The sequence below is a fragment of the Echeneis naucrates genome, chromosome 1 (genome assembly GCF_900963305.1).
Source record: "Echeneis naucrates chromosome 1, fEcheNa1.1, whole genome shotgun sequence".
NCBI classification, from domain to species: Eukaryota; Metazoa; Chordata; class Actinopteri; order Carangiformes; family Echeneidae; genus Echeneis; species Echeneis naucrates.
In genome coordinates this window covers 68,128-81,786 of record NC_042511.1, presented here as the reverse complement: position 1 = coordinate 81,786, position 13,659 = coordinate 68,128, and the positions used below count along the sequence as shown (strand labels likewise).

At 49.0% G+C, this 13,659-nt stretch overlaps 3 protein-coding genes across 3 annotated transcripts; 1 reads left to right on the top strand and 2 right to left on the bottom strand.

Moving 5' to 3' along the window:
* Positions 1-160: 160 nt before the first annotated feature.
* On the bottom strand, positions 161-3,068 carry LOC115040974 (wiskott-Aldrich syndrome protein family member 3-like). Its single transcript, XM_029498222.1, has 10 exons — positions 2,936-3,068; positions 2,718-2,852; positions 2,403-2,556; positions 1,991-2,108; positions 1,862-1,906; positions 1,618-1,742; positions 1,256-1,504; positions 1,056-1,171; positions 743-958; positions 161-659 (listed from the first exon to the last, which is right to left on the bottom strand). The coding sequence occupies exons 1-10, from the start codon at positions 3,066-3,068 to the stop codon at positions 496-498; spliced, it is 1,455 nt and encodes a 484-aa protein (XP_029354082.1). The 3' UTR covers positions 161-495.
* A 1,485-nt stretch (positions 3,069-4,553) lies between these two features.
* On the top strand, positions 4,554-10,393 carry LOC115052760 (NACHT, LRR and PYD domains-containing protein 12-like). Its single transcript, XM_029517116.1, has 9 exons — positions 4,554-4,688; positions 5,053-5,329; positions 6,053-7,898; positions 8,254-8,427; positions 8,514-8,687; positions 8,763-8,936; positions 9,404-9,577; positions 9,679-9,725; positions 9,808-10,393. Exons 2-9 carry the CDS (start codon positions 5,062-5,064, stop codon positions 10,332-10,334), a joined length of 3,384 nt encoding a protein of 1,127 aa, XP_029372976.1. The 5' UTR covers positions 4,554-4,688; positions 5,053-5,061; the 3' UTR covers positions 10,335-10,393.
* Positions 10,394-10,821: 428 nt separating this feature from the next.
* LOC115035813 (opsin-5-like) lies at positions 10,822-13,316 on the bottom strand. Its single transcript, XM_029493864.1, has 6 exons — positions 13,148-13,316; positions 12,529-12,734; positions 12,310-12,409; positions 11,702-11,806; positions 11,397-11,620; positions 10,822-11,310 (listed from the first exon to the last, which is right to left on the bottom strand). Exons 1-6 carry the CDS (start codon positions 13,272-13,274, stop codon positions 10,822-10,824), a joined length of 1,251 nt encoding a protein of 416 aa, XP_029349724.1. The 5' UTR covers positions 13,275-13,316.
* Positions 13,317-13,659: the final 343 nt, after the last annotated feature.

Below are 13,659 nucleotides of genomic sequence, written 5' to 3'. Positions count from 1 at the left end.
CCTGCTGAGTAAACAATCAGAAAGACACATCAGTTTTTTCTTTTGAACACAAAGTTTTTGTTTTATCATTATTGTTTGATCAACATGCATCAAGTCACAGCAGGAATCAACAGATCAATAAATCGATCAATACTTCTCTACAGCCAATCAGGGGCGGTACAAACAGAAGGGACATACCCCTTCATATTTTTCTGATGACCACATCAAGCTTCAGTGATGACATCACCAGACAGAAAACAGCATAATTAGATGATGTCATCATACTGATGGATGTCATGCTGCAAAATCACATCACAGAACAAAATGCATCATGGGACGTCAATTTGTCCTCCAAATGCGAGACAATAAAAATAAATAACTCGTGTTCACTAATAATAATAAGTCAAATTACAAACAAGAGCATAGTCGCTTCATTCAGTCTTCTGGGTCAGGCAGTGTCGAGGAACAGGTCTATCAGGATCAGGATCTGTTCATGGCAGCTTCAAGTTTCAGGTCTCAGTCGGACCACTCCTGGTCTTCAGGCTCTGACTCCTCCTCTGATTCACTGTACTCGACAGCAATGCGCCGTGACAGGATTGTGGCAACATCATTTCCTGTGGGCTCTCGTTTCTTGGCCTCTTCCTGCTCACGCTGCTCCTGGACCTTCCTGAGCTGGATCCCTGTGGATCAGCAGAAACCAGAAGAACATCAACGTGTCAGACCAAGACGTGGCTCAGAGAACATGATGAGGCAGCTAACCTACCTCTCCTTATAGCCGCAAGCAGGTCACTGCGAGCATCGTTCATTGGCACGTTCAGCCCACCAGGGGGCTTCCTTCCATCAGTCACTGGCGGCAATGCAGGAGTGGCAGCAGCAGAGGGTGGAGCCTGGCCTCCAGGCCGTGGGGGGGAGGGGACATAATTTGCTGGGGGAGGTGGGGGAGGGGAGGGGCTGTAGGGATGAGATAGGGCGGTGGTGCCTGTGGGGGAAAAAACATGTTTGATCTGTTTACATTTCCCTGAAGACCACAGCTCAAAACGACTGACTGCTGTCTGCTGATCAATTACCTTGGTTACCAGGAACTGCTGCAGGATGCAGTGGTGTTACCATGGCAGCATTGTGGGTAGCGCTTTGTCCTGCTGCTGGCATGAGAGGGGGTGGTGGCGGAGGCGCTGGAGGAATCTGATGGTCACTGAGCAGAGAAAGAGGTCGAAAGTCACGTTGCAGTCACAACCTTCTGAAAATATCTCAAAAGTGTGTGTGTGTATGCGTGTACTTGGCCTCCTTGGTGCCATTGATGCGTGCTGCATTCTGATTGGCTGAGCAAGTGGGAAGGAGTGCATGGTGGTGATGATGTGGCTGGCTGCGGCCCAGAGAATGTTGGCGGGTGGTTGCCACAGCAACCGCAGAGGACGCTGGTACAGGACGGAGAGCACGATCCAACGACTGAGTCTGACCGCTTCCCCCAGATGTCATGGTGACGTGATCCTTCCCAGGATGGCCCTGGGCCTCATGCAAGTGGGGGCTGGTGGGGAATGAGGGGTCATCTGAAGTTCCTGACCTGGATGTGGGTGGGGTTCATTCAGCTCAGTTCCTGAACAGTACAACAGGAAGCTGTCATGTGACCTGTGTGTTTACCTGTCAGGTGACATGGAGCTGTCGGACACATGGTAAGGTGATGGGGTCACTCGAGCGTCTGGGCGGAGCTCCTTATCATAGGCCATCAGGTTCCATTCTTGACGCCTGTTTCGAGCTTTACGAACCTGGGGGGGGGGGTCTTTGACCTTTAACCTTCATCAGTCTTTTTTAATTTTCCTCCTACTTGTTTTGTCTTCATTATGAAAAGAGGGAGGATGAGGAAGAAGAAGGAATGTTCTCTCACCTTCTTCACCTCACGTCCTGAAGACTCTTCAACATGTTTCTGCTCCTGCACATATTAATTAAAAACAACATTGAGAGAGGAGGAGTAAATACTGGGGGTGGTAAAGATTCCAGGCAGCGGTAACAGAACCTTCTGTCGTCTCTTCTCCTTCCGTTTGTTCTCTGTTGCCTGCAGCATCTTCTCCTTCCAAAGGTTAAAGAAGTAGGAGGAGTCAGTGTAGAACTTCAGACCATCCCTCTGGTCATCCCTGTGGGGGGGACTTAAAGCTTAATTTGACTTTTTTCATATTCTAATAGTAATGATAATGAATAAAGTTAAATCATAAATTAATAACTTTTAACCGTCAATTATAAAATCAAAGCATAAGTATTGTGTGATTCTTCTGTCTGACCTTCTTCTCCAGTCTAAAGCCCCCCCAAGACTCTGCCCTCCTACCTTTGTCCCCCCTTCTCTCACTGTTATGGTATTGAACTTTATTAACTCCCAATATGCGCTGAGAGTGACAGGGACAGTGCTGAGCTAACACAGAGTCTGGCCTGACCTATAGGGGGTCAGGATGTTGAGAGGGGGTGGTTTGTCGCAGCGCTGATATGTCTCCAGAACCGGGTGGAGGATGGAGCTCCTTGACACCACCTGCTGGTCCTGAACGGTGCTGCTCCTGAAGGCCTTCCTCATGTTGATGTCCTGCAGAGAGACTGCATCAAGTGCACTAGGGTTAAAAAAAAAAAAGACACAACACAGATCCAGACCGAGGGTGTCTCCCCAGACCAACACCTGGTACAGATACCAGCCCCCTGCTGGGTGATGCATCACAGACTCTGGATCCTGATGTGTTGCATTCAAGTGCAGCATGTACCTTCCTCCACAGTGGAGTCCAGCTGTGTGACCTTCACTGACAGGAGGTCCACCCTCTCCTGCAGGCTGCTCATCCTCAGGTAGAAGCTGTTGGCCTCTGTGAACAGCTCACCAAAGATGTCCTCCGCATGACGACCTGCAGTGACATCACAACAACCTCCTGTTAGGGCTGGTGCAGTGGGGTGGGGGTGGCAGGTGTTGTGGCAGATCAGCACTCACTGAGACCTCCCAGCTGTTTGATAACGGTGGCCAGGGCACTATTGGTCACACACTCCAACTCACTGGCGACCCCATCTGGCAGACTGCCGCGGCACAGGTACCTGGGCTCAATGATCCGCTTCACCAGCGGCATGATGTGCCTGACTACAGTCAGGAAGCTCACCTGTGTGATTGTTTTTCTGCAGGTGTCAGCTCTGCTCACCTGAGGAGGTAAAACATAATTAATTAAAAACCAGCACCAGTCATGTGATCGGAAAGACTACGTGATTGGACGTCTGCTTTGACTGACACATGCACGTTTGTGCTTCTATCTTTGTGAGAGCAATCCAACTTGCCATGGTAACACAGTCAGCCGTTTCCATCTCACTCTGCTTCCCACAGAACAAGCCATGGTTACTGTTGCTAGGACAGAGTAGGAGGGCCTACAGCCCATGATGATGCAGGAGGCTGGTCTGATGGTCGGATCTGGATCCAGGATGTCAGAACAAACCTGAATCTTCAGTAACTGATCAGCAGGATCACAGGGTCACCTCAGTCCACCATCCTCATGACCTCTGACCCCTGGTGACTGGTCATACAGACTGTCGTAGTTTAACGTCTGTTGTTCAACAGGAGCAGGAGTTTAGCTGCTCTGATTGACTGGAGGATGTGACCCCATCAGTCTGTTTGGCTGCAGATCTGTGAACCAGAACAGTCCAGATCTTCAGAATAAGATGATGTAAGGCTTTGTTTGGATGCACGTAATCTCATCTGGTGTCACCATGGTAACCAAGGGTCTCTCTGAAGTTCAAACATCAGAGACTCCGAACAGACCAGGTCCATGTGGCCCACACAGATCCAGGTCTGAATCAGGGTCAGACGGTACATGAACATCACCATATTTCACAGGTATGTGGTGTCTCACACACACAAACTGCCACACTTGAAACTCGATCGATCATCATCGGTCTTGAGTGTGACCGCTGATGACGTCACCACCGGGACCGGCTTCTGTATGAATGACGGCCCGCGGATCGATCACAGCGCTGATTTATCGATACCCCGCCAGTTAGAAACTGATAAGTCAATAACGGATCGATTGAACTCACCGCGCTGAAGAGGTTCCGGTCCGGTGTCCGGTTCGGTCTGACGTACTGACCCTCCAAGGAAGAGAGAGACCGAAGAGGACGGAGCCGAGCGCTCTCTCACCCTGTCGGCTCTTCGGAGCTCTTCGGCTTCTGTCGGGAAACTTCGACCGATCAGTGAACTGCCTTCGGAGCCTCCGGTTGGTTAAGCATGATGACGTCATGGGAAGAGCCCTGAAACCGGGACAACGATTAGACCGGAAAAAAAACCGAACATGGGTCATGTGATGACTGAGGAAGATCAATAACACACCATGACGTCATCAATGGGCGTAAAATTGCTGTGACGCCACGTGGGCAATCAATGCTATTACACCTTTTTCACCAGCAGCAGACAGTCAGCATACCCAGTCAGCATACCCCCCCTGTCTAGACCCCCCTCTGTGCTGTTACAGTTCAGGATGTGGTGATCAGGTCATCACCACTCACTGCTCTAGTTTAAACCAACTAAGTTCAGACTACCAGGAAATGTGAAAGTGTTTCCTGGTTGTTTTAGTGTAGCGTCTTAACCGTCTTCATCATTTTCATCCTCATTATCATCCTCATTCTTCAGCTCTCCATCCAGTTCATCGGACCATAAAGTCTCCTTCTGTTCAACCGTCTGAGTCGAAGAGGCATCAATAGTTTCTGTGAGTGTTTAGCAATGTTCAGTGTCTCAGGGAGCCTCCACTTCACTAACCTCCTAACCCTGACCTGCAAGGACAAATTCATGTTGTTGTAGTACACACTGTAATCATGTACATAGTAAATAAGCAGTAAAGGCTGTAAACTGTAATTGTGTTTCAGTGTCAAACCAACATCAGTCCATCACACACTTATAGCAGCAGAGGTATCTGTCTGTCTATTTCGGTGCTACCACTAATGTTAGCACAGGAGGTTTAACTGAGTCTGTTCTTCAGATCTGTGGGGGTTTGAGGACATTCTAAAGTTTTTGGTCTTAAACATGTCTAATTAGTGTGTCCATCACCTGACTGTGCCCTCTGATATCACCAGGGTCTTGTGATGACATCACAGGTCCTATTAGCTGCCCTAGATGATCTGAGGAGAGATGAATTCCAGAGGTTCAAATGGCACCTGGCTCAGGGTGACAGTGCTGACACCTCCATCCCAACGGGCAGGCTGGAGGATGCAGAGAGGTGGACAGTCGTGGACCTGATGGAACAGACCTTCACAGCTCTTGATGCTGTGAATGTTGCCAAGAGAATTTTAAAGGAGATCAAAAGGAACGACCTCATTCTGCGTCTGTCTGAGGGCAAGTCAGGACCAGGAGGTCAGTCCCAGAAAAACAGTGACGATCCTGCTCAGAGTCTGAGGAGCTCAGTGAGAATCAAACCCAGGTCTTACTGATTCAGAATCACAACCACAAACCAATCAACCTGGACCTGGACTCTGGGTCTGTAAAGTAAAGTGAATGCTGAAGAATCTTAAACCTTAATTTTGTCTGACTGTAAAAGAATTCAGATTGTATTGAAATCAATGGGAAACGTTTTCATGATGAGTTTATGGTCTCAGTCTTCAACACAACATGATGTAAATTTTTTAAATGATACTCCATTTAGAGGGAAACAGAGGAGGAAGAGGAAGAAAAGGGTTAGGAGGATTTGGCTGACTGACAGACTGTAGCACCCAGTTTTAAAGTCTGATGGTCACAGGCAGCATGTGTTTCCTGTGAATCCACTTTCTCCCTCAACACAACCAACTAGTGGTCCTGCAGACATTAATGGATCAGATGAGTGTGTCTGGATGGATCCTGGGTCTTTGTGATGTTGATGTGGTGGTGGTTTCACTCTGAATCCTGACCTCTGCTGAAACTTTTTTTTTTTTTGCTTTAAAATGTGTGAACATTCAGGACACTGTGCCTCCCCCCTTCAAATCAACTCTAAAACAGTCCAAACACATGCTGGACTTTTTTTCATTTGGTTTTTTAATGAGCAGAATAATGTGTGAAATCAAACTAATGCTTCTGTTTCTGTCTCTGTCTGTTTTGTGATAGTTCCAGTTCCAGAGTCACAGCTGATCTCGAATTACCAGAGGCAGCTCCAATCCAACCTCAATGACCCTTTCATGTGCGCTCAGGAGGGATGGGCACAGAAGAAGGATGAGCGGCATTTGGATGAAATCTACACTGAGTTGTGGGTGACGTTGGGAGCAAATGTTCACATAAACACCCAACATGAGTTCAGGCTGATCGAGAAGGTGGGGAGTGTGACAGAGACGGAGAAACCTATCAGCCCCAGTGCCATGTTCAAACACCCCTCCAGACAGTACAGACCCATACGGACAGTGCTGACCACTGGAATCGCAGGAATTGGAAAAACATTCTTTGTGCAAAAGTTCGTGTTGGACTGGACTGAAAAAAGAACCTATCAGGATGTGCACCTGATTTTCCCCTTCACCTTCCGTCAGTTGAACTCAGTGAAAGGGAGGTTGTTTAGTTTAGCGGAGCTCATTCATAAATGTATCCCAGCCACTAAAGACATTAGTAAAGACGCTCTCAACAACATTTTTACAAAGATGGAGGCATCTGGAAACTCTAACTATGACAAAAGCAAATTCAGACTCCTGTTTATTTTGGATGGACTGGATGAGAGCCGCCTTCAGCTGGATTGTAGGATCAACAGGAAGCAGGATGATGACTTGGATGTGACCAAGTCCACTTCTGTGGCTTGTCTCGTGACAAACCTTATCAAGGGAAATCTGCTCCCCTCCGCTCGCCTCTGGATAACTACCCGACCTGCGGCAGCCAGTCAGATCCATTCAGATTTTTATGACGTGGTGACGGAAGTCAGAGGGTTCACTGACCCCCAGAAGGAGGAGTATTTCAGGAAGAGGTTCAGGGATGAGGAGCAGGCCAGCAGGATCATCTCCCACATCAAAACCTCAAGAAGCCTCCACATCATGTGCCACATCCCAGTCTTCTGCTGGATCACTGCTACCGTCCTGGAGGATATGAGGACCAGAGAGGGAGGAGAGCTACCCAAGACCCTGACTGACATGTACACAGAGTTCTTGGTCTTTCAGATTAACCAGACAAAAGAAAAGTACAGCACAAAAAAGAAAATGGAGTACATTAAATCTTTAGGAAAACTGGCTTTTCGGCAGCTGGAGAAAGGAAACATTATCTTCTATGAGGAGGATTTGAAAGAAAGCAACATCGACGTCAGCGGTGCCTCAAAGTATTCTGGCGTGTTCACAGAGATCTTTAAAGAGGAGCGCGGGAGGAGGGACGAGGAGAAAACCTTCAGTTTTGTGCATCTGAGTGTCCAAGAATTTCTGGCAGCTGTTTATGTCAGAATGTCACTTGTTAAACACAACAGAAATGTGTTGTGTGAGCGTGGAAAATCTTTCCGATTGTGGACGGTTTTCACTCGGCTATCTGAAGCAGAAACCCACAGGATTGCCATCGACAAGGCCCTGCAGAAGTCCAGTGGGGAACTGGACCTGTTCCTTCGCTTCCTCCTGGGTCTCTCACAAGAGCGTAGTCAGAAACTCCTGCCAGACCTGCTACAGACCAAAATGAGCTGCTCAGAGACGAAGAATGAGACAGTCCGGTACATCAAGAAGAAGATACGGCAAAATCTGTCTCCAGAGAGAAGCATCAACTTGTTCTACTGTCTGACTGAGCTGAATGACCACTGTCCCGCGGAGAACATCCAACAGTACCTGAGAAGTGGACATCTGTCCACAAAGAAACTGTCTCCTGCTCAATGGTCGTCTCTGGTCTTCATCCTACTGTCCTCAGAGGAAGACCTGGACCTGTTTGACCTGAGGAAGTATTCTGGGTCAGAGGAGGCTCTGCTGAAGCTGCTGCCTGTGGTCAAACTGTCCAAAAGTGCTGTGTAGGTGAACGGGGACCTGCAGACAGGAAACGCATCAGGAGACTTTACTTGACCGAAGAGACAACCAACAGTGGAAACATTTTTTGATCTTCTGAAAAATCCATCAAGTTTTGAATCAGGAAGAAACAGCAATGTCTTAAAAAGATCACCAGTGGTCAGAGAGCTTGTGGTATCTAGTGAGGTCATAGTTGTTAGTCAGGTCATGGTAGTTAGTGAGGTCATGTTCTCTCACAGGATCTATAGTCATCTATGCCTCTGTGTGTGTGTGTGTGTGTGTTGAAGAATACAGGTTGTGTGTTGCTGTGTAATGTTGTTGGCTCTGCTTTGATCAGTGTGTGTCTGTTTCCTCTCTCAGGCTGAGCGGCTGTAACCTCTCAAAGAGAAGCTGTGAATCTCTGGCCTCTGTCCTCAGCTCCCAGTCCTGCAACCTCAGAGACCTGGACCTGAGTTACAACAACCTGCAGGACTCAGGAGTCCAGCTGCTCTCTGCTGGTCTGGAGAGTCCTCACTGTGGACTAAAGACTCTCAGGTGAGGGTTGTCGGACTGTGAGTGTGGACTCATGGGGGTTTCCGCCGGTGTTTCATTGATATGTTCTCACTCTGCTCCTGTCTCAGGCTGAGCAGCTGCAATGTCTCAAAGAAAAGCTGTGAAGCTCTGGCCTCTGTCCTCAGCTCCCAGTCCTGCAGCCTCAGAGACCTGGACTTGAGTTACAATGACCTGCAGGACTCAGGAGTCCAGCTGCTCTCTGCTGGTCTGGAGAGTCCTCACTGTGGACTGGAGACTCTCAGGTAAAGTTGCCTTCGCAGCAGCTTTGACAGTGATTCAGAGATAATTTGATATTTCACAGACTCTGATGTTTTCAGGCTGAGCGTCTGCAATGTTTCAGAGAGAAGCTGTGAAGCTCTGGCCTCTGTCCTCAGCTCCCAGTTCTCCAGCCTCAGAGACCTGGACCTGAGTAACAATGACTTGCAGGACTCAGGAGTCCAGCTGCTCTCTGCTGGTCTGGAGAGTCTTCACTGTGGACTGGAGACTCTCAGGTAAGAATGTGGTCCAGGTGATCTGATCTCAGGTGTTCAGCTCAGTCCTGGTGGGAGCTTCAGGCTTCAGCTGCTCAATTGGAGTCAAGCAGCTTAGAAAATAGAAGAAGAATCAAGAGGATGAGGACCTGGGCAATCTGAAGACCACATCTATGCTGCTCTTACCCACAGGGTCGGGTACTGGTTGGGTTAGATTTTAAACCTCCGGGCCCCTCTTTGTGTGATCCTGGATCAAAGATCAAGTAGCATACAGTGCTAGTAGCTGAGCGGTTTAGAGCATGTGCTATGTGATCGCAGTGTCTGTGGTTTGAATCTGATTCTTGTGCTGTAGGTCATTTCCTCTCTCTGTTTCCTGTCGACTTCTCTGACACTTAGTGGCTAAAATAGTTTGTTTTACTTGAGTGTCAGAGCAGTGGTCTGAATCCAGACCAGAACCAGTCAGTGATGTATGTGTTATGTGTCTACAGGTTGTCGGGCTGTCTGGTGTCAGAGGAGGGTTGTGTGTCTCTCGCCTCAGCTCTGAGCTCTAACCCATCTCACCTCAGAGAACTGGACCTGAGCTACAACCATCCAGGAGAATCTGGAGTCAGGCTGCTCTCTGCTGGACTAAAGAATCCAGACTGGAGACTGGAAGTTCTCCAGTGGGTTACTTTCGGGTGTATGTGTGTGTCCGTCTGTCTGTCCAAGGGGGGTTTGTGATGACGCTGATGATGATGATGAAGGTCTGTTTTTTCTTCTCCAGGCTGGAGCAGCAAGGAGAACAGTGGCTGAGGCCTGGACTGAGGAAGTGTAAGTCTGCATATGTCTGTTTTGTAGTTGTATCAGATGGATAGATGTGTGTTCACAAAGGCCTCCTTCTCCTCCTCCTCAGACTGCTGTGACCTCAGCCTGGACATGGACTCGATGAACTCATACCTGCAGGTGAGCGATGACAGCCGCACAGTGACAATGGTGACGGAGCAGCAGCCATACCCTGACCACACCTCCCGCTTCGATCGCTGCCCCCAGCTGCTGTGTCAGCCACATCTGATTGGACGTTGCTACTGGGAAGTGGAGTGGAGGGGTCTGGTCCACATTGCGGTGACTCAGAGGGACATCAGGAGGCGGGGCCTCAGCAAAGACTGCTGGTTCGGGGCCAACGCTCAGTCCTGGTGTCTGCGGTGCTCTGACACTGTCCACTACGTTTTCCATAACAAGAGGGAGGTGTCCACTGCCCCCCCCTGCCCCTCCCGCAGGGTGGGGGTGTATGTGGACTGTCCTGCTGGTACTCTGTCATTCTACAGTGTCTCCTCAGACTCTTTGATCCACCTTTACACCTTCAGCTCCTCCTTCACAGAGCCCCTGCTACCAGGGTTTACCTTCGGAGGCCACTCCTCTGTATCTCTCTGTTCTCTGTAGAATTTAGCAGGTTAATGTGTTGGAGATTTTAAACTTTTTATCATTTTTTTATTGTTGTAGATGAGTATAATTAAAAAAACAGTTTGTTTGTGTGATCCAGAGACCACAAGAGTTTTTGTTCCAGACTGAAAACATGTTTATTTCTACAGGAATTGTACATTGTACATGGAAATCTATAGGACTGACTGACTGCTAACCCTAGCCGCCTAGTGGTCTGTGGAGGAACTGCATGACCCAGCTTAAAGAGGGACACACACACACACACACAATATCAACGAATAACCTAATTATATTCAGTGCTTATCTTGTGACACACTACCTGAACCTGAACTACAGGCTTCAGAATCTTCTTCTCTGTGAATAGTGATGGAGTCAATGATCTTTGACCTCAGTATTCTTGGCTGGCAGGCGCTCCATCATGTTTTGTGTGTTCATAATTCACAATTGGAGGCCTGTAGCTGGTACTCCTCCAGGTCCAGTGAGGCCCTCAGAGTCTCTCACACTCAAACTCTGACCCACTCTCAGAGATCTGGGGCACGTTGATGAAAAACACCTCTTTGTTGATGGAGGTATGCAGGCAGGGTTGACTTCCCATCCCAGAGTCCATGCTGCAGGTTGGCTTAGACTGGTTGTTCCTCACTGAGTACTTCTTCTCAGCCTGATTCAAAGGAACTTTTCGTCTGGCTACTCCCCCTGTTGCAGGGCGGCCGTGGGCATCGGCCTTGGCCTTAAATCGTTTCAGCTTCACAGTGTCTTTGGTGTCACGGGCACAGGGCAGGAGGACGGCCACATCCTTCCGAAACTTGGAACTGAGTCCGAAGTAGATGAGGGGATTGTAGAAACTGGCAGACTTGGCGAAGAGGCGGGTGAAGATGCTGGTAAGGTTTGGCACATGGTAGCCCCCGGCGGACCACATAGACACCACAGCGTATGGAGACCAGGCCAGGATGAAGGCTGTGCAGATCACTATGGAAACCTGAAGCAGACACAGTGAGGATAGACTGATGTGGGCTCACTGCAGGATACAGCTTGAACAGAGGATTCTGGGCAGGACTGACTCACGATGGTGACATCTCTCTCGATCTTCCTTTGGCGGTCGGTTAGGTCTCCCTCCGCTGACAGGGCATTGCCTCTCTTCACCGTGTTGATAATGGACACATAGCAGAAGAGCATAATGAGAACAGGGACCAGGAAGCAGAAGACTAGGATGGACACGATGTAAGACCTGTAGGCACCTGAGTGGCTCGCCTTGGCCCAGTCAATCTCACAGGTGCCATACCCGCGATCTGCAGAGGGGACAGAGAGGTGAGGGGCCAGGGAGTAGGAATCTATGATTATGAGGCAGCTGTAGGCTGCTGGTTTCCTGCCTGTGTAGCTTCCCCAGCCAAACAGCGGTGCTCCAGACCAGAATCCAGCTGTGATCCAGATCAGCATCAGACTCAGGGCCACACTGGTCTTACTGATGTGACGGGCTGAAACACAACACACGGAATTCAAACAGGTGCCAGCAACCACACAGACAGGAAGTGAAATCAATTCTTGGTGTGATAAGTCATCTTTCAGTCTGATTTTCTCTGGCTCTGTTGAAATTTAGTTCAAATACCTGAATTGTTCTCCTTTGCTGGTTTCACTCCAAATGCACCAACAGAAATGTTTTGGTTTTGCAATAATATAAAGGAGGAACACCGAATGAGTGCATCACGCCTTCAAAGGGGCCGACAGAAAACAATGGAAGCTCAAAAGAATAGCTATAAACAGGGTTTTTTGCTGAGTTTTATTTTTGGACAGGTAGATGATTGGTCTGACCACCTGTGCACCCAGCTCCCCCTCAATCTGGCTTATCCTCTGAGAAACAGATTTCTGCATTCTGAAGGAATATTCTGGATCTGGCTCTTTAACCACTATTTAAAAAGTCCATGCCTGACCCCTGACCTCTGACCCCTCTGTGACCTATAGTGAAGGGCTATACTCTGACCTCTGCTGGGGTGACATCCTTTGATGTAGCGTGTGATGCTGATTACTGTCAGTGTGTTGATGCTGCTCAGACCGAACAACAATGTGAAGAAGCCGTCAACCTGCAGACACACGAAAGGCGACAGGTGAGTCCATCACTGCATGTGAGTCGTGCATCCTCAGGTGTGAATCAGGTTTCTGTGGTGGCTGTCAGATGACAAGTGTCTCAGGTGTGCAATACCTGGCAGGTCCAGATGGAGGAGATGAGGTAACCACTGTCCTGAAACACGTTGAAGATTTCGATGATGCCTCTGGAGTACCCGAACACAGAGATGCTGGCGTCAGAGACAGCCAGGTTAAAGGTCAGGTAGTCGGTGGGCTGCAGTGTGGCTCGCTGTCGATACAGGATGAAGAGGACGATGCTGTTTCCGAACCAGGACAGCCAACCTGAAACCAGCACAGAGACCAGAACCTGTCAGTCTCCTTTAGACCAGACCAGACCATAACAGTGACAGACTTGGGTGTGGAGTGTGGAGAGAATTATTTATTAAGTTTTTTCTTGAGAGCTGGTCCTCATGCCTCTGTTCCACATGACAGACCAGGCCACATGATCAGAGCATCTCAGCTGGCCATGGGGGTCCCTAGGGGTCCCCTCCCTCAGGTCTGTCTCTCTGTCTGCCTCACTGAGACCACAACATCCCCTCAGGTCCTGAAGGAGAAAATGTCCTGGTTTCTTTCTCTGCTGCAAGTCTGATTTCAGATCCAGGTTTTGTTAGACAAGGAGCAGCTCTGTCTGGACTGGATGAATGGGGGACAGTGCTGATCCTGATCTCCAGCAGGTATGTGAACCCTGTACCCACCCAGTAGCAACAGGTAGACTCCGATGATGGTCTCGCCCTGGTCAGACAGAGGAGGGTCCCGGCCCCCCAACAGGATAAAGCTGTTGTTCCTCCAGCGGCTGCTGGCTGTCGAGCCGCTGAGTGACATGTCCTGGTCCTGGTCTGAGGTTCTTAGACAAGCTGTTCTGAAGCACAGAAGGAGGCTCTGCTCCTAATCCAAGCTAAACATAGCTCCTGATCCTGGTTCAGCTCCCCGCTCACAAGCAGAACACTGACCAATCAGGACACAGGGGATCACATAGCCCAGCTCTGATTGGCTAATAGATTTCTGATCTAATAGCTGCTGTTTATTTTGTATCACCGATCATTTTTAGGAACACTTGATGACTTCCTGCCTGAAGGGCCAAAGACCTGAGGCAGAGGTGGACTCTACTGGATTGGATCATCTGATCTTGATTCAGACTAATCTGCTGCTGTCTGACCTCTCACCCCCCAGCTTACTGTCCATCGGTTTACATGTCTCAGAGGAGAAG